At 38.3% G+C, this 19,405-nt stretch overlaps 1 protein-coding gene across 1 annotated transcript in view; it reads left to right on the top strand.

Moving 5' to 3' along the window:
- mgmt (O-6-methylguanine-DNA methyltransferase) overlaps positions 1 to 19,405 on the top strand; it is a 405,239-nt gene that overhangs the window by 23,940 nt on the left and 361,894 nt on the right. Inside the window, exons 2-3 of the mRNA XM_073027569.1 lie at positions 8,310 to 8,357; positions 8,936 to 9,044. Of these exons, the coding sequence (XP_072883670.1) occupies positions 8,937 to 9,044 (108 nt within the window). The 5' untranslated portion in view covers positions 8,310 to 8,357; position 8,936. The remainder of the gene's footprint in view (positions 1 to 8,309; positions 8,358 to 8,935; positions 9,045 to 19,405) is intronic.

The following is a 19,405-nucleotide window of genomic DNA, read 5'->3' as shown; positions in this document are numbered from 1 at the left end:
CCTATGCGTCACCCTTGGGCAAGGTGTAGCACCTGCTTGGCCCCCCGGTCAGGGTCACATCAAACCATGGGAGCAGGTGGTGGACGGTCGTATTAGCAGCTGGTGCATATCACAAGTTCTGGTCATGTGACCACTGATGTCGGGCAGACAATCTCTGAAGAGTATTGATAATGGATGGGGTCACCTGTCGTGTAAAGACACTGCCCAGAAGAAGGCAATGGCAAACCACTTATATAGACAAATATGCAAAGAACATCGTGGTCATGAAACCATGAACGCCCATGTCATATGACATGAGACATGATGATGATGATACTGCCATGGTATTGTAATTAATATCATCAGAAGAATATAAGAAAGAACAGTTGTTGGAAGTGAGAAGAGAAAAAACTAGTTCTGTCTTTAGGAATGAATGTATGTACGTAGGTTGAACTTCTGAACATTATTATGTTATGGAGGACTGATATGTGACGACTGATCATCACCTATTACCCCATTAGCCTCCACATCCACCATGTAATTCTGCCATCTCCATGGGATCCCAGCACCAAGCACATCTTTCCCACCCCTACCCCCACATTCTGCTTTCTGCTGGGGCTGTTCTCTACGCGATTCACTTGTCCATTCATCCCTCCCCACTGATATCTCACTCTAGGTACTTGACCTTTCAAGAGGAACAAGTGATATATGTGCCCCTACACTACCATTTAGGGCCCCAAACAGTCCTTCCAAGGTTAGGCGACCCTGCACTTGTAAGTTTGTTGAGATCATCTACTGTATCAGGTGCTCCTGGTGTGGTCTCCTGTATATCAGTGAGACCCGATGTAGATCGGGAGACTGCTTCATCAAGCACCAGAAAAAGCGAGATCACCCAGCGGCGACCTATTTCAATTCTACTTCCCACTCCCATTCCGACATGTCAGTCCACGGCCTCTACTGTTGTGATGAGGCCACACTCAGGTTGGAGAAGCAGCACCTTATATTCCATCTGGGTAGCCCCCAACCTGATGGCGTAAGCATCAATTTAACTTCAGTAATTCCCCCCCCCCCCTCACCATTCTCCAGGTTTCCCACTCTCACCTTTTCTCTTTGCCTGCCCATCACCTCCTCCTGGTATTCCTCCCACTTCCCTTTCCTTCATGGTCTTCTACTCTCTCCTGTCAGATTCCCCCGTTCTCCAGCACTTTGTCTTATACCAATCAACAGCCCAGCTCTTTACTTCACTCCTCCCCCTCTCCTGGTACCTACCACCTTGTACTTTGTCCTCCCCTCCCCCCACCTTCTTACTCTGACTTCTCATCTGTTTTTCTAGTCCTGCTGAACGGTCTCGCACCAAAACATCTTTTCCATAGATGCTACCTGGTCTGATGAGTTCCTCCAGCATTCTGTGTGATTGTTGCTTACATTATGTTTGTAAGTACAAGTATCCAGAGGTTGGGTGTTTATAACCCAAGGATCCCTGTACCAAATATATATGATGTTAAGAAAGAGAAGAGGAATAGGTTTAGGCTATGTATCTCATGTAAAGAAAAATCCTTCACCAGCTTGATGGGCTGAGAATTTACTTTACTTGATAAGTTAATGTAACTCTCCTGAAATTAAATACTTACTGTGATTTGGATAACTGGGACCAGTAATGTGATCAACTATCAATTTAATAGCACACAGTTCATACAGATCATCCAATGATTGGAATAGAAGCCATCCCTGACTGAGGGTCATTGAGGCAAGCTAATGTCCCCTGCCAGGCTCTGGAAAGGATAAGATAAATCAATATTACTTGAAAACTGAAGAAGGTCTCTGTTTTCTATTATCTTAGGCATTAACAGTGGAAATATATTTATGCCAAAAATAGTCACCAATAATCACATTATTAATAAATTTTATCACTAAATGTTTGTTGTCAGTGTGCATTGGCAAGTCTCATTTCTGATCTTTGCACTTTGGAGGTTTCACGTTGAATGTGAAATGTGTGTAAAAGAATGGAACTTCATTTTTATATTCTCAGTCAGAGATAATATTGATTAATTTAAGTTCAAGAACTTTTATTCAAACATCAACACTAATGCCTTTTTTTTTCTCATTATAACTGGGCTAGACTTTGTAAAGAAAGCAGTGAGGCCTACTGTTATTCAGCTCTAAATCACACACCAACAACTAAAAGTAAAAATTTGGAAGATGCTGTTGGAATAGCTTAGCTCATCCAAAAGCCATCTGTAATGATACTTTTCAGAATGAATTAGCATTTTTATAATGGCATGATGTTGTCCTTCATCAGATATGTGTTCGTTCATATCTCTAGGGAAAGTTTTGCCTTGTCATTTTCAGAATTAGTTAACGCCTTAACCTGAAAACTCATAATCACTGCCAAATTATCTGTGTTTTTCTCAATTTTACTCTTTTAATCTCATCTTTCCTTCCCTTTATTTTACTTTCATTCATGCTATAGTTTAAGTGCTGTGGTAAATGTGAATGATTTCTTAGTTTAGTGAATGAGATGCGCTGTGCTGTGGAGGTCACCCCATCAAAATGATTTTGTATTGAAGAAGAGAATATGATCAGATAGTTACACACACAAAATGCTGGTGGAACGCAGCAGGTAAGGCAGCATCTATAGGGAGAAGCGTCTCCCTATAGATGCTGCCTGACCTGCTGCATTCCACCAGCATTTTGTGTGTGTTGCTTGAATTTCCGGCATCTGCAGATTTCCTCGTGTTTGCCTTATGATCAGATAGTTGTACATTTAAGGCAATAAATGAAACTATACTAAAATTCCAATTTAATTCTTTGAAGAAATATATGTTAGGGTATCCCGCACACTTTAAATTACTTTGCAAGGAATCCTCAACTATAATTGGTGGTATATAGGAATTTTTTAAAAATGTAATTTTAAATGTTTATGAATTAGCCAACAGTCAGGGTGAAAAATATGAGCAAGATCTTGCTGAAAGAAGTGGGTACTAGTGGGCTGATAATGACTTGTTTCCTTGTGTGGGGCATTACAAAACTGTGTTCTCCCTTCACCAAATGGACATCTTGGACTATGATGGCAATCGGTGCAAGCCTGCAGGTGGGTTTTGTCCCAGCAATGAATCTTGGCAGCAGGGGCTGCAATCTCTGCTCACTGAATTTGCAGCAGCTGCCAGCAGTTTGCTCACACAACAATCACGATTGTGCTTCAACTGTGAAAAGAACAATCGTCTTGGCAGGCAAACAGCAGCAAAGCCTGAATGGAAGGAAGTGGAGTCAGCAGAAGAAAACGTTCGAGTACGTTGTTGCAAAAGCTGAGATGTGAATCGTATTGACTGAGCTAAATTGTCGCTAGTAAGGAAATGCTGTGCACCACAGAGGGTGTGGTAGTGGGAGGAAAGGGCGTGTGCTGACTGTCCTTGAGACCTCTTGGCAGGACGTGACTCAGATCGTGACCTCCAGTCTTGATGTTCTGAGGAGTGTAGAGAAATGCAGGCGGAAAAAGAAAGACCATGGCCTGTTGAGGAATATGAAGGCAAAGCTACAGCTTTGCAAACTCTCCTTTGAGGATTTTAACTCCAGTTGCGATCCTTGCACTATGTCCCCTCACTCCCAGTTGCACAGCTAACCCCAGCAATACAGACAGTCATTGACTTTGGAATGCCGCTGTTTGCAAAAGAAATCCCTTGTCCTATTTCAACAGAGAAGTTACCCAGTTGGAAGAATGAGGGCTTTCTTGTGCCTGCTGTTTTACAAGCTGGAGGAGGGAGCCTGCCATCTCATGGGTATCCAGAGCTACACAGGTCGAACTAAGGCCAGACTTGAGTCAGTATTAAATCGCAAGTCTTATCACTTCTCCCCCACCCCCTTCATTGACACATCCCGTTTTGAAGTCTCCTAATTAATGCATGTTAATATATGCTCCTGTGTAGGTCTGAAGTCTAGTGTAGTTTTGTGTTGTTTCAGGTAGTCTAGTGTAGTTTTGTGTTTCATGTAGCACCATGGTCCTGGAGGAATGTTGTTTTGTTTCTACTGTGTACTGTACCAGCAGTTATGGTTGAAATGCCAATAAAAGTGACTTGACTTGAATTGTGCTGATTTATTTCCCTGTGTGTATCATACATACGCTTCTTTAGTAGTGCATCATTGAAGGAATTCTTAAAGAGAGTCTTCTCACCACAGCCTTTGAGCTAAACCACCAAGACAGGAAGAGAAGCAAAACAAGGGGATGGAAATGAAGTGATGGTGGAAGAAGAATACGCTGTTTCATTGTGCTTGCCACCACTGAGGACCACTGCTGGTGTGGATGGCAAAAGGGAATAGGTTAGAGAGGCACGTAACAGAGTAATTGTGGCATACAGCTAACACTTGTCCGTCAGCCTGGTAGAGCAGATACCAAGCTCTAAAGCGAGAAACAAGAGAAAATCAAACGAGAAGATCTGTAGATGCTGGAAATCTGAGCAACATGCACAAAATGCTGGAGAAACTCTGCAGGCCAGGCAGCATCTATGGAAAAAAGCACAGTTGATGTTTTGGGCCAAAATCCAAAGTTGTAACCAACCTTATATTTGTAATTAAGATTAGTTTTTTTTAAAAAAATCTTAATTTTCCTTTAATTCAACTTTGTTTTGAAGTTTCCAACCAAAAGGTTGAGTAAGTAGCCATGCAGGACCCACAGAATTGTGGCAGAGGGAACATCTAGACTGGTACAACATTCTGTGGAAATTTTGTATTAAACCCATTTTTCATCATCTTGCACTGAACAATCCAGAATTCTGTAATCAACTTCTTGACATAGGAAAACAGCCAGTCAAATTGATCAAATAATTTCTTCATACAGATGTTTGGGACTCTACTTAAGCCCACAGTATTTTATGATATGGAAATCATTATAATGACAAAATTTGAGCTGCTGTTAATGATAATAGTAACACGGTTAATGATAACACTAACAGTTCTGAGCTAGAGCTCTTTATAAACAAGGCATGGGAGATCCACTGCTGTAGTCAGATTATTTCAGATTGAAAAAGATATCCTTTCTCATCCTTTAAAAATGTAGACATAATTAAAAGCTAAATACTACAGAATGTGGTAAAATGAAATTAAACAAAATTCTTTGGAAGCAGTCAGGTAAGGGTGCATCCTGGTTGGAAGGAAAGTAGGGATACCTTTTTCCCCCCATTATTAAGCTGTCTACATGTTCTCTAATTGCATTGAAAATGTTGGATTTTTTTCCCTGCTAAATCAGTGCAGTGATTGAAATGGAAAATGAAACAGAATTCCCATTCTGCCTTCTTTTGCTTTACTCTATTTTTCCTTAGCTGAAAAACAGAATTTAATCTGTTTTGTTCATGATCAGAGGCACAGTCTCCCAAAGTGAATAGATCTATTTTCTTCATGAAGAAATGCCCTCCCATTTCAGTTAGACTTACCTGTTTCTTGAAATGCATTGAAGTTACATTTTGCCTTTCATACAAAGCTTCAACATTTTATCAATATTCAAAAAAAAATTCTTAGCTCCACAGAGTTAGAGATAACATCAACTCTTTCCATTACACATTGACCTAATCTATTATCTTTTTAGATAAAGGCCAATGGAATTTTTGAATCATAGTGCCTGATTAAGATTTCAGGCACAAATACTTTAAATTGTGCAGACAAGTATGACAATACTGAAAAGGAATTATGCATATGATTTTAGAATTCTAGGTTTATTTGATCTCCAGTAGCAATATATTTGATCCGTTGTTAGTTTATAGTTAATCAGTATTCAACACACTGTGTTAAGAGTTGTGCCAAAAAGACATTACACTATTTTGAATTGCTGCTGGTGGTACAAATATTTGGTATTTTTGATAATTGGAACACTTGGAATCATGTCATGTGTTAAGATCAAAGTTTTCAATGTTGAGGCAAGTAATCAAATGAATAGTGAAGTGTTTGTATTTCTAACACAGAGTGATTGATGCTTATAAAATCTTTGGTGCTATGGTGTTGAGAAGGTACATGTAAAGACGCTCAATGAGAATTGATGTGGATTGACGGTTATTACTGTATATTTGCAATAATTGCTCTGCTTGTAAGTACTAAAGGCTTTGTTATCGGAATGATTTAGTAACAAGCATGTATTTAGTATACATGTTAATAGTGTATTTCTTTGTCAAAAATTAAGCTTTAATATTTTAGCAAATTTCATATGTGAAAAGAAAAATTATAAGAACAAACTATGGTTGATCTAAAAGTCCAATACCTGTATTTTGAGTCTGACTCATTTACATTAAACTTTAGTGCATTGAAGTTCATTTAGACTGTAAGTGAAGAACATAAAATCTTTCAGCTAAATGTGTAAGTTACTATTTTTATAGGAATTTTGCGCATTTCTTCAGCAAAAAATAAATTGCCAGCAGTCAATTATGACAAGAAAATAAAACCAATTAATGTACCAATACTATTAGATACTAGATCAGTATGTTCTTCAAAAAATAAATATTATCCCTTTCACAAATGATATTTTCTATACTTAACTAAAATTATTAATTTATATTTATTTGACGAATAATATGCATCAATTATCGAATTCCTAAAAATTTTGCAAACTAAACTAAAATTAGATGTTTCTAAGGTTACATTATGCACTACGATAATTGTAAATCTTCTCAACTTGCTGCTTTTAAATCAAATTGTGAGCATCAATTCCTGACAATTATCAAAAATTGTTTCTCAGCAATTGGTAACATAGCCTAGGAGGTCTGTTGTTAATTCCATAGTAAGAGTCACAGGGAATATGATTAACCTGCGGGTCATCTCTTAATGTAATTATTAATGATTGATTCTGTTTATCCTTGAAATCGATATGAGAAGCGAAATGGCTTGGAAAGTATTAGGGTTTGATTTCTTTTCTCTCACAGGAATGATTCTTAGACAAAGCTAAGGCTAACTGTATTGGGATAGGAAAATCATAGAATTTGAAGGCAGTTTTAAACAGACGTTTACAGTATGCATCTTGTGTGATATTTCCCTTGTGAATGAATGTGACATAGATCAGTTAAAGATTATGATTTGGTATGGTAACATCTCCTGCCACTAATAGTTAAGCTGGTGTATGGAGTAATTGATCTGCCTGTGAATGTTCCAATGTAAAAACAATTCGGGCTATTTGAACTATATTTTACAAGTGTGCATGGGACCTTTGGGACCGTATATTGAAAAATGTAGTTGTATGGCAATTCCATAGGAACCCAATTAAAACAGATTGACTCAGTGGTTTCCAATTTTTCATTTTACAAAAATTTAATGTACAGTTTTTTAATACAATTTCACACAAGAATATAGTTTACAATACCTTTAATCAGTAACATGATAAGTGTTTATTTGAAATTACAAGAATGCCACAGTGCACAGGCAAAAAGCTTCTGGCTGCTTGAGACAACTGCCTGCTTAAATCCTAATTCTACTCTTTTACTTTACTGCTTGTTTTCTTTTATTTGTAAGGCAAACATCATGCATCACTTTTGTGTTAAAGTAATTATCTTGAGAGAAAGGTGCCCTTTCTTTAGGTTTCAGTCATTACAAAAAAAAACAGTGCAACATGTGAATGAAAGGTATTTCTAGAGAAATCATTTCACTTGACCTGTAAAAGTTTTGGAAAAAATGATTGACAGATTTTCTTTTTGAAGAAAGGTGTTTTCATTGTATGGCCAATATTAGTCGCAATAAAGCAATTACAACCAGTTCTTCAGTGTGCTGAGTACAATGTATGTTAAAGTTTCTTTAAAAAATAATTTCAAATCATTTTGTAGAATTCTTTAAAATATAAAATTGACATTGATTTTAAAGTGGAGCATTTCAAAATTATGCATTTTATCAATATATTGGTTCCTTGGCATTCACAGATTAATATTATTAGACTAAGGTGAAGATTCTTACCACTGTGATAGAAAATGGTCATTATTTTCCTCGTGCTATAAAATCTTGGGTGTTTGTCAATAGGCATGCAGGGCTTTTAGGTGTTCCAAATGAGCTCTTTTTTGAAAATCAAAGTTGTGGCTGCATGATATCAGTAACTCTTCCTGTCTCATCTGTTGCTTGCAGCTCATTACAGACAATGGCTGCCCTGTGGAATCTGTGGATTCCTGTTTGCTAGTAACGTACTCTGTTCTGTTCATGCAGTTTGTACTTAAACATTAAGAATCATAATGTCCAATTTGTGTAATCACAACTTCAATCACTATCATATGTGGTAAATAGTAAAAATGACAGGCTGGTTCTCAGCTGCTTATAAAGGTGCTTACTGGATTTCTTATCTTTTACTAACAGGCTTCTGCTTTCTACTTTTACAGAGGAGACTGCTTCACATGGTTAACATGGCAGCGAGACTTCATCAAAAAGTGAGTTCCAATGAAAATATCCTGACATACAAGTATGAATCAAAAAAGCAACAACATTACAAATGAGTTCACATATATAGCAGTATTGTGCTTTTCCCCAGTGTCCAGCAGTCACTGTTTGGTATCTAGTTGACAAGATTGATGCTGCAGTGTAAATCTCTGTAGCACTGTCATGGCTGGTAACAGGCATCAGTGGACCTTTCCCCATCACAAATCTATCTTCTGTTGAATAGAGATTAATAAGATGAAGCACTATTCTTCCATATGTTGAGTTTTACTGCTTCTCACCCAACCCCCACCCCACTGAAAATATAAAACAACACAAATAATTAGAGTTCACAGTAGAATTACACCTTCTTCCATGGTCAAGCTGAAATCGAGTCACTCAGGTACTGTACTTTTCAGATATTAGCTAGCCTAAGCTGCACTGGGATGCCGATGAGCAAGAGAGAATGGTTACTTTTCTGCTTATGTGGCAGCAGAGGAGAGATACCTTGATGTACTCATGTATCAAAATCATTTAAACAGAATCAGGTCACTGTCCTAAAGGACACTCTCTTTTCTGTTAATGCATAAAGAATGGGGAGTGAGCGAGACCACACGATGAAATGGCATTTGCTGAATGAAACTAACAGCATGAGGCCCTTGTATGAAGTTACAACATCATTTACATGTTTTATTTCTAAGGTGCGTTAATTCTTGCTGCTTGAATCATTGATCACCTGTCATTCGATTTCAACATTTGATGAATTATTTTTTTCAGTTATCTTTTATCCCAGCATCACTTTTTATTGTGACCTTCCTGCAGAATAATGTGCAAGATGTAAACAGAAGTTGCACCTTGTATATTATTAATTATATGGTATTAATTGGGGGGAGGCTATATTATTTTGATGGTTATTAATTGTGCATCATTTGCAGTTTGAAAGGTATGAATGTGAATGGCTGAATAATTACCACTATGCAAGTCAATAAACGGTTATGTATTTAAAATACGCTTCCTGTAGAGTTGATAGACATGTGCTCTTTAATAAATGATATGAACGAGGGTTACATTAATTTTCATCTTAGAAATAAAAATATACTAATGATTAGGGGTAATTTGTGAATTTGCTTACAAAACATAAATAAATTACTTGGTGCCTTTCAAATATCTCAAAGCAAGTTACAAATTTTGAGTCTGTAGTACGTGCAAGACCTTCCTTGTGCATAGCAAGCTCCCACTAACAATGATATTGTTTTGACCAGATAATCTGCAGTTTGGGTTTGTTTAAGGGAGGAATGTTGACCAATACAGTAGATATAATTTGCGTCCTCTTTCAAGTTATACCCAGGAGTGTTTGACATTCCTATAAATGAACAAATGAGGCCTTTGTATAAGGTGTTACCCTTAAAATGGCAGCAATGACAATGTAGGGCTCTTCAGTGCCACATTAGTGTATTAGCTTAGAATTTTCTGCCTTGCATCCAAAGCCTTATCTTTCAAAGTGATAATGCAACTATATGTGTGAAGTGTAAAAGTGGTAAATATTTTCACCCTAAACACAAGAGATTCTGCAGATGCTGGAAATGTTGAGACATGCACGCACACACACACACACGCGCACACACGCACACACGCACACGCACACACACACACACACACACACACAATTCTGACAGAACTCAGCAAGTCAGGCAGCGTCTATGGAAGGGAATAAACAGTTGATGTTTTGGGCTGAGATCTTTCTGCCTGGACTTGCTGAGTTCCAGCAACATTTTGTCTGTGTGACTAAATATTTTCATCTTTTCTTTATCAAAAGGCAAAATTTATGGGGTTTATACTACTGTTTTTATACCGTTCTTGCCATAGCTATAAAATGTCATTTCAATATTGTACATTTTGTGTAATGACTATTGTATTCCAAAACTAAACTTCCTCGTAGCAATCTATTTGTAGTGTTTTATTTAACCCTGTGATGAGCTCCTTCTCATGTAGCAGACTGCCTGTAGGAATATTGATGGTCTGCTGTAGGATAAGTGCTGGACTAACCATATATAATGAAGAACTGGGTGTTGCCAACAGTGGGTCTAAAAATTAGATGACTAATAATAAGTTGCTAGCATTTAATAATAACACAACACGGTAGTGTAATGGTTAGCACAAAGCTTTACAGCGCCAATGATCATCATTCAGGTTTCAATTCCCATTGCTGCCTGTAAGGAGTTTGTGTGACCGTGTAAGATTCGTCCCTGTGCCCTGGTTTCCTCCCATTTTCCAAAGACTTTCAGTTAGGGTTGGGTGACTTGTGAGCATTCGATGGTGGTGCCACTTGAGGGCTGCCCCCGGCCTAGACTTGGCTGATGTGATCTGACAGCTGATGCATTTCACTGTATGTTTCAATGTACATGTGACAAATAAAGCTGATCTTTATTTTGCTTATAGTGAGGTTTGTGTAGAGAATTTATTTCTGACTGTGAAGAGCATGGTAACAGAGTATGCACTTTGCTTTGATAGAACAGAACACATTGGTGGTAAGTTAAAGTATTTTGTTATATTGTACTGCTTAAATATTATTACTTACATGGCGTCTTTTTCACTTAGCTGAGTGGTCATTTTCCCCATGGCCATTCCTTAGATCACTGGCAGCATCCTTCTCAGCTTCCTTTCTGGTTTTGATGTCATTTTAAAGTAATAAAGTATGGAAGGAATGGAAACCTGGTTAAAGTTTGTGCATCACAGGTTGATAATTTGCCTTTATACACCTGTTGCTCTTTTTCAGGCCTATTGCATGAAGCAAAGTTCAAAGTTCAAATTGCATTCATTACCAAAGTACATATACATTATGCAACCTTGAGATTTGTCTCCTTACAGGCAGCCACAAAACAAGAAACTCAAAAGAACCCATTAAAAACTGACAAACACGCAGTGTGCAGAGGGAGAGACTGTGGGGAATAAAAACAAATCAAGCAAACAATAAAAGTAAGCAAAGAGCATTTAGAATGAAAGTGGAGCAGCCAGAGCAGGCCCACAGCCTCAGCCTCACTTCAGCACATAGCAGAGCAAATGTCGCAGCGTACGCAGTCACAAAGCCCAGGGCGGTTGGAGCAGTCTCACAGCCTCAGCCTTAATGTAGCGAAGAGTGGAGTAAATGTTGCGGAGCCCACAGACCCAAGGCCTGGTGCAGGCCCACAGCCTCAGCCTCACTTCAGCACATAGCAGAGCAAATGTCGCAGCGTACGCAGTCACAAAGCCCAGGGCGGTTGGAGCAGTCTCACAGCCTCAGCCTTAATGTAGCGAAGAGTGGAGTAAATGTTGCGGAGCCCACAGACCCAAGGCCTGGTGCAGGCCCACAGCCTCTGCGTCAGAGCAGCAAAAGGAGCAGAGTAAACGTTGCAGAGCAACGAGAGGGCTGGGCCCAACTTTCACCTCTGCTTACGACACCCTCCAGGAGAAATGCAGCTGAATATTCATCGCTTTATGCTGTCTATATATTCATGAGGCGTTATTGGCTAAAACAAACATCAGTCTTTATGTGTATTCTCGTTCAGACAAACCTGGCAGTTAAGATTATCCTGAAGTAGAAAAACGTCTGAATGGTGTTTTCTTTTTCTTTTTCTCATTGGACCTCTATCCTTTGATGGAGTGAGTGAAATCTCTTTATAGCCTTCATGTCTTTCGGTTGCCATCAGTATTTCTTTGAGGTTTGTGAAAATCCAATTGTACAGTAAGACTGGGCAGCCATGTTATGGTATGTTGCTGCTGAACATGGAAGGAAATAAAAGTGCAGGTCCCGTTGAACAGTGAGTCATATATTTAACACAGCAATTGGTCAATATTGCAGGAATTGAGAAGAAACCAGAAACATACAAACTGAGGGCCTCATAATGCGACAGCTGTCTCTTTGGTGGAGGGTGCAGGTGCCATTTGGATTCTCTGAGCAAGGTTTAATTGACGCAGTTTTTGGATTGGACTTGCGTTGTGATATGTTTCTGATCTCCGGCCATTCCTTTTTTTTTGGTGCTGTTTTGGGCAATTTTGATTGGGGCGTTCTGTCGATAATGGACAACACAGCGCTATATTGGACTGAACAGAGCTCAACTAAATATGCCTGGACTCTTTAGATTTTCTATTTTATGTTCTGTGTTTTGCGTGATTTGGGTTTTTTTTGCATGTGGAGGGGGTGGGTTTGACGTTTTTCCTGTGAATGGGTTCCACGGTTTTCTTTGGTTCGTGGCTGTCTGGGAAGATGAATCTCAAAGTTGTATTCTGCATACTTACTTTGATAATAAATGTACTTTAAATCTTTGGAGTTCTTCCTTATTTACATTATAGAACTTTATGTAAAAAAGCATTAAATATGAGGCTATGAAATTCAGCTGTAGAGCTGGAAGTAAGATTCTAATGAAAAATACAACATGTTATTTAGGTCCTTGTGAAATGGACTAACTTCTCAAACGGCACATATGCTGGATAAACTCAAGAATTTTACTGACAGGTTTATTAAGTAGTTTGCATAATAGTTAGGATCAAAATGAAACTCTCACACACTCACTGTGTGGGAGAGCAACACTGGCGAATAAGCAGGTCAATAATTTCATGCAATTGCATGAAACAAATTGAATTTTCTCAATTTTAATTGGGCTGTTTACCTCAAAATAGTGCATTCCACATCTGGATTATCGAACTTTGGGACCCTTGCATACCAAAGTGGTATGGTAACTGTTTCACTTTAAAGCATTGTTGCTACATATATCGTGATTGGTTGCACTTTCCCGTTAGTGTCATTGCGCTTTTAGGAAGTGCAGATTTCAAAAGCTGTGTCCTCGCAATATGATCATCTGCTCGTCACTTTTAAAGGAGCAATTTCTGTTCTGCAGAAGAACCCTGAGCTAATGAGAAGCTATTAATGGACCGTTGTAATATCTTTTAGCTAGATTTACTGTGTTAAGACGTGTTACTGTTCAAATTAATTCTCAACTATGCTACATTTACAAGTATTGATGTTGTAGCTGTTCCAAACTTTTTATAATCCTGCTTTAGCGCAGAAGAATGTGAGGGAGTTTTCTCAAATTAGAGAAATTAGTTTGTCAGTTAGAGAACAAAGTAAAAGTGAGGTAGTGATTAAAGTTTCCAATTTTATGGAAATTGGAGAGCTGTCTTTTTGTCAATGTTAATGATGTTGCTGAAATAGCAGGATATTGTAGCATATATTCAAGTCATTTGAGTTTTGACCTTTGAGTTGCACCAACTGAATTGAGTTGCTGTAATTCCTGCAATGATATTGTTAAGTAGTTAACAACCCACTTAGGCTTTTAAAAGTGCTCTGAAGTTTGTTAAACAGCTATAATCAGAGAACAAGCTCAGCAAAAGATACAAACAAGATTCTTTGCAGACTGAAAATCTTGAGCAACAACCACAAAATACTGGACAAATGCAGCAAATCAGGCAGCATCTGTGGAGGGGGATAAATGGTCAAAGTTTTGGGCCGAAACCCTTTAGCAGGACTTGAAGCCAGAATAAGAAGGTGTTGGGGTGGAGGGGAAGGAATACAAGCTGGTAGGTTGATAGGTGGGGGAAGGTGAGTGGGTAGGGCAGGGGAGGGGAGATGAAGGAGGATGCTAGGAGGGGATAGTTGGAAGGGGAATAGGGATGAAGAAGGAGGAATCTTAGAGGAGAGGACTGTAGACTATAGAACAAAGGGAAGGAGGAGTGGGACCAGAGGGGTTCGATGGGCCAAAGCGGAGAAGAGAAAGGATGAGAGAATAACTAGAATGAGGAATGAAAAAAGAGAGAAGTAGGGAGAGGGGGAGAATTTACTGGAGTTTAAGGAAATCATTATTCATGCTATCAGGCTGGAGGCTAACCAGATGGAATATGAGTTAGGATAGATTGTTCAGGACAGCTACACAATCACCGGGTTCCAATGAAGGATCTTCTATCTGAACTGTTAGCTCTGTATCTGTCCCCATAGGTGCTGCCTAATATGTTGAGTATTTCTAGCCCGTTCGGATTTTATTTCAGATTTTCAGCATCTGCAGTTTTGTGTAATTTTTCACTACATACTTTTGGAGTCTGCCCTGAATTCACAGCCTTCTACAATACTAGATTAACTCATTCTGTAATCTTTCTGCTGATCCCATTGAATGAATCATGTTTGATCCAGGAGATGTACTAAAGTGGTGTATGTGTCTGAACCATATCTCTTGATAAGCTTGTAATCTTTTGTTTTACTTTGCATGAGTACGCACACTTTTGCCCTTCCCTCATGTTCAACAACATTGCCGAACTTGAGCTGAAAGGCGAGTGAGTGTTCTGTATCACAAAGCCTTTGCATAGTGGCACAGCTCAAGTGCCCTGGGTCCAAATCTTATCTCTGGCTCAGTCTTTGTGAAATTTACACGTTGTGCTGAGAACCATGTAGGTTTCTTCATAGAGATTCATTTTCCTCCCTTTCCCAAAGGCATGTGGGTTGTTGGGTTGAATGGCCACAGTATGTAGAATATAGAGTACAGTGCATTATGGGCCCTTGCACTTTGAAATTGTGATAATTTATATTCACGTAGTCCATGATCAATCTCTGCACAGCCAAAAACCCTCCATTTTGTTACAGCCAAGTGCATATATAAGAGTCTTTTAAATGTATTTCTTGAATCATCCTCTACCATCACCACCCGCAATCTCTGTATAAAAACCCTACCTCTGATTCATTCATTATGTGCCTTGTTGTATGGTGTGGCCAATAACCAAGACTGTTCTTGACAAATTTTTCTACAGAAATAGTTTGCCATTGCCTCCTTCTGGGCAGTGTCTTTACAAGATGGGTGACCCCAGCCATTATCAATACTCTTCAAAGATTGTCAGTGGTTGCAAAACTAGAATCTGTGATGTGTACCAGCTGCTCATACAACCACCCACCACCTGCTTCCGTGGCTTCATGTGCCCCTGATTGGGGTGGGTGGGCGGGGGCTAAGAAAGTGCTACACCTTGCTCAAGGGTGACCTGTAAGTTAATGGAGGGAAGGAGCATCTTGCACCTTCTTTGGTAGAGACGTATCTCCAGCCCACGCCCCAGAGGTATCTTGACCTCTGATATCTCCCCTAAACTTTCCTTCTCTCACCTTAAATGGATGTCCATTGGTATTGTCTCTTTGTGGGCGTGTGGTAGAATCTGATGGTGGGTGGGGGGAGTGGAGTTTATGGGAAAAATGATTGAAGTTGGTTTATTACTGTCATCGAGACACCAAAGTACAGTGAAAATTTCATTCTTGAAAGCCATCCATACAGATCATTTCAAAGCACAAGTACATTAGTGAAGTACAAGGACAAAGCAGTAACAGAATATTTAGAACATAGAGTTACTGTTACAGAGAGAGTGCATTGCAGGTGGACAGAAAGGTACATTGACCCTGATGATGTGACCTGTGAGGTCAAAGGTTAATTTTTAACATACAAGAGGTGTGCTCAAGACCTCGGTGGGATAGCAGTTGGCCCTGAGCTTGGTAGTGTATGTTTTCAATCTTTTGTATTTTCTGACTGAAGAATGGAGGAGACTGGGTGTGAAGGATCTTGGATGATGCTGGCTGCTTTTCCGAGGCAGAGAGGAGTGTAGATGGTCCATGGAGGTTTGCATCTTTGAGTTTACTGTGACTCAACTCACCACCAGCAACATATGGTTAATGCATTGAATGATTTTAGGCAGCCTCAATTACTTTCTCCGTTTCTCTCCTCTGTCGTCTTGTAGTGTATATACTTCTCTATGTTCTGGTCTTGTGCGGTAATATATCACTTGAGTAGAGCGATCTGCTGGAAGCTCAATGATTAAATGAGCAGTGGTAGAATAGCAGTTAGCGCGGCGCCATTACAGCTCGGGGGCATTGGAATTTGCAGTTCATTTCTGACATTGTCTGTAAGGAGTCCGTACGTCCTCCCTGTCGGATGCCTGGGTTTTCTTCAAGCGATCCAGTTTCCTCCCACAGTCCAAAGACGTACCAGTTCATTGTAAATTGACCTTTGATTAGGCTAGGGTTAAATCAGGGTTTGCTGGTTGACATGGCTCAAAGGGCTGGATGGGGCTAATCTGTGCTGTATCTGAAAGTCCAAAGTAAATTTATTTTCAAAGTACATATATAAACTCCTGAGATTCATTTCCTTGCAGGCATCCTCAATAAATCCATAGAATATTAGCCATAACAGAATCAATAACAACCAATAAATAAATAAATTCTATCACAAACAAGAGAAGTTCTGCAGATGCTGGAAATCCAAGCAACACACACGAACTGTTGGAGGAGCTCAGCAGACCAGGCAGCATTTAGGAAAAGAGTACAGTCGACATTTCGGGCCGAAACCCTCCAGCAGGACTCAAAGTCGCTTGAAATAGAGAGTTGTAGAGGAGGTACAGAGTCACAGAGCTCAGAAACTGGCCCTTTGACTCATTAAATCCATGCTGCCCATTAAACACCCATTTGTGCTCATCCTGATTTTATTCTACTCACATTCCTATCACTCATCTACAGATGGGGATGGGGGAATGGAGTCCAATTTGGGAGGAAACTGAAGGATGTGGAGGATACTCATGAAGTCAAAGGGAGAATGTTAATACTCAACTCTGGAGGGGGTCAGGATTGGAAAGCAGGACATTGGAGCTTGAGGAAGCAGGTCTACCCGCTGCACCACTGTATCATCTGTATTATATGCATATAATTAAATTATGTCATAACTAAACATTAGCAGCAGTGGGTACTGGTATTGTATTATTGTTAAATGCAACCATATCTTTGGGTATATCGAAACTAACCAATGGCAAACTCCGCCCTCTGGGCTGTATATTTTTAAATGATAGTCTTTCTTTCCTTAAGATCCACAGAATCTTCATTTGATCAAGGTTTAATCAAGCATTGCAGGTTTAAGAATAACGTTTTTATTTTATAACACATCACTGAAAATTGCTGAGATTAAGCAGATCTTAATAAAAATATCTGCCAAGTACAATAAAAACCGCTAATCAAACATAATTCAGACTAAACTTGCATTTTGCATTTGAATTGAAGAATTGGTCAGTAGCCCATATACAATATTAATTTTTCACCATTATAAATTTATTATAGTTTTACTTAATCGTAATAACACTTGGGACACTGTAAATGGCTTCCATATCCAACCAAATGGATAACTATTGGAATTATGACCAGAATTTATTTGGTTGAGGTAAATTTAGTTATTAGATATAATTTAAAGATTTTTAAGTTTAACCATGGTTCGGACTTAATGCTCTTATTTTTTAAACACGTTGTTGTCTTTCTTTCAGGTTGTGCTCTTTATATGACTTGATGGTAAAGGGTCAATGCTGTGAAATGCAACTTGGGAAATGCAATGGAATTTATTATTAAGGGAAAATCATGAAGTTAAGGATCATGTGATTTGAAAAAAATCAAGTGAATTTAAAATTAATGATAGCTTTAACACAATGGGATAGTTTTTTAGTTTTCTTTGACTATGTTTTATATTCTTCATAATCTGAGTGTAGCTATTCTAATGTTACACCACAAAAGATGATCCTTGGTTTTCAAGGCCTGTAGAAAGTTGCTGTACTGATAGAATTCTAATATTGTATAAAGGGCATGATTGTCAGGCAGAGAATGCAGGGCTAAAATATTTGTCTAATCTTCTTATCATTTTTACAATCAATAGCACTTCCTTTGAGGTTTTAACTATATTTTTTTAGGACTTCAGGGTTCCAGAAATCACAAATAAACTCGATGATAATTTTCTGCTGTGGTAATGAAATGACAAAGGTGATTGCACACTATATGTATGCAGCTGAAAAAAACAATAAAATTAATCTGAATTAGCCTGACTTGTCGATGAGAAGTATTTATGATATGTAGCAAAGCAATAGCTGAAGCTGATGTCATTATAGCAGGGAAGCAAGTTATTGCTTTAATGTAATCGTGTTTGAAATATAAAAAAAAGCAGAGACAATGTTATGGTTTGCAGGTGATTGTGTTTTTGAAATTAAGTTGTAGAGGTTTTGATAATTGCCACCAATAATGCATTCAGAATGCAATATCGTTTATTGTATTATGCCCAATTGCATTATTTTGTATTTTTTGTACTTTGTGTCAGCTTTGCAGACTCTGTAGTTAAAATGATTTTGCATTCCAGTATGTTGTGAGTTTAATACATTAAGCATAGAATAGCCAGGTTTTGTGTTAATAAGTAACTCAATATAGTAAATCTGCTTCTCTTGTTCCCTGGTATAGATTTTGCTCCTTATAAAACTTAGCTGAATTAAAATATTACAGTAGTGCTATCTGTCTAACACAATATTATTTCAAAGAAAAAAATGTGTTGCACTATAATTCTGCTTTTTTCTGCCCAGGGAAATGTGCAATATTCTAAAAAATGTTAGCATATCCCATCAGGAAGTATTGATAGAATTGTAATTATAAACCTTGCCATATTTACAGGAACTGGACATTTCTACCGGAATGGCTTACTTAATCTTGGAGCATAGTGCAGATATTTTGAGATTATTATTCAAACATTCATTCAAAAAATTGTAACTCAAAAATGATTGCAAAATGCCATACCAACATATTTATAAGAATATTTACCCTGCAGGCAGATGGCTCATGAAATTAATTAGAAACAAGCTGTTTTTTAAACTTGTAATTAAAATTGGATCCGTCTTTGTCTTGGTGCCCAGCTTAGTTCAACACTCCAAAATCAGCATTACCTACCCGCAAAAAATAAGGTTGCAGGAACTCCAGATTTGTTCCGAAACGAATTGCTCTTATTTGGACCACTTTTGTTGCCAAATAATCTGTGTAATTGTAACTCCATTTTGTGAGGCCTAATTATACTTTCATAATTTACTTTGTGTTTCACTGTTCCTGTAAAAACTTTCAATTCAATATTTTCTTGTAACATACCAATAACTTAAAACTTTATGCCAAATAAAACTCTGGGTAATGTATTTTGTAAGGTTAACCAAACATTTTTCTGTGTAATATTGTCATTTTCAAAATATGGATACCGTATATGGGCTTCTGACCAACCACAAT

Source organism: Hemitrygon akajei, chromosome 23 (assembly GCF_048418815.1).
Source record: "Hemitrygon akajei chromosome 23, sHemAka1.3, whole genome shotgun sequence".
In the NCBI taxonomy this organism is placed as follows: domain Eukaryota; kingdom Metazoa; phylum Chordata; class Chondrichthyes; order Myliobatiformes; family Dasyatidae; genus Hemitrygon; species Hemitrygon akajei.
Note: the sequence above shows the minus strand (reverse complement) of the source record. Positions and strands in the feature narration are given on the sequence as shown.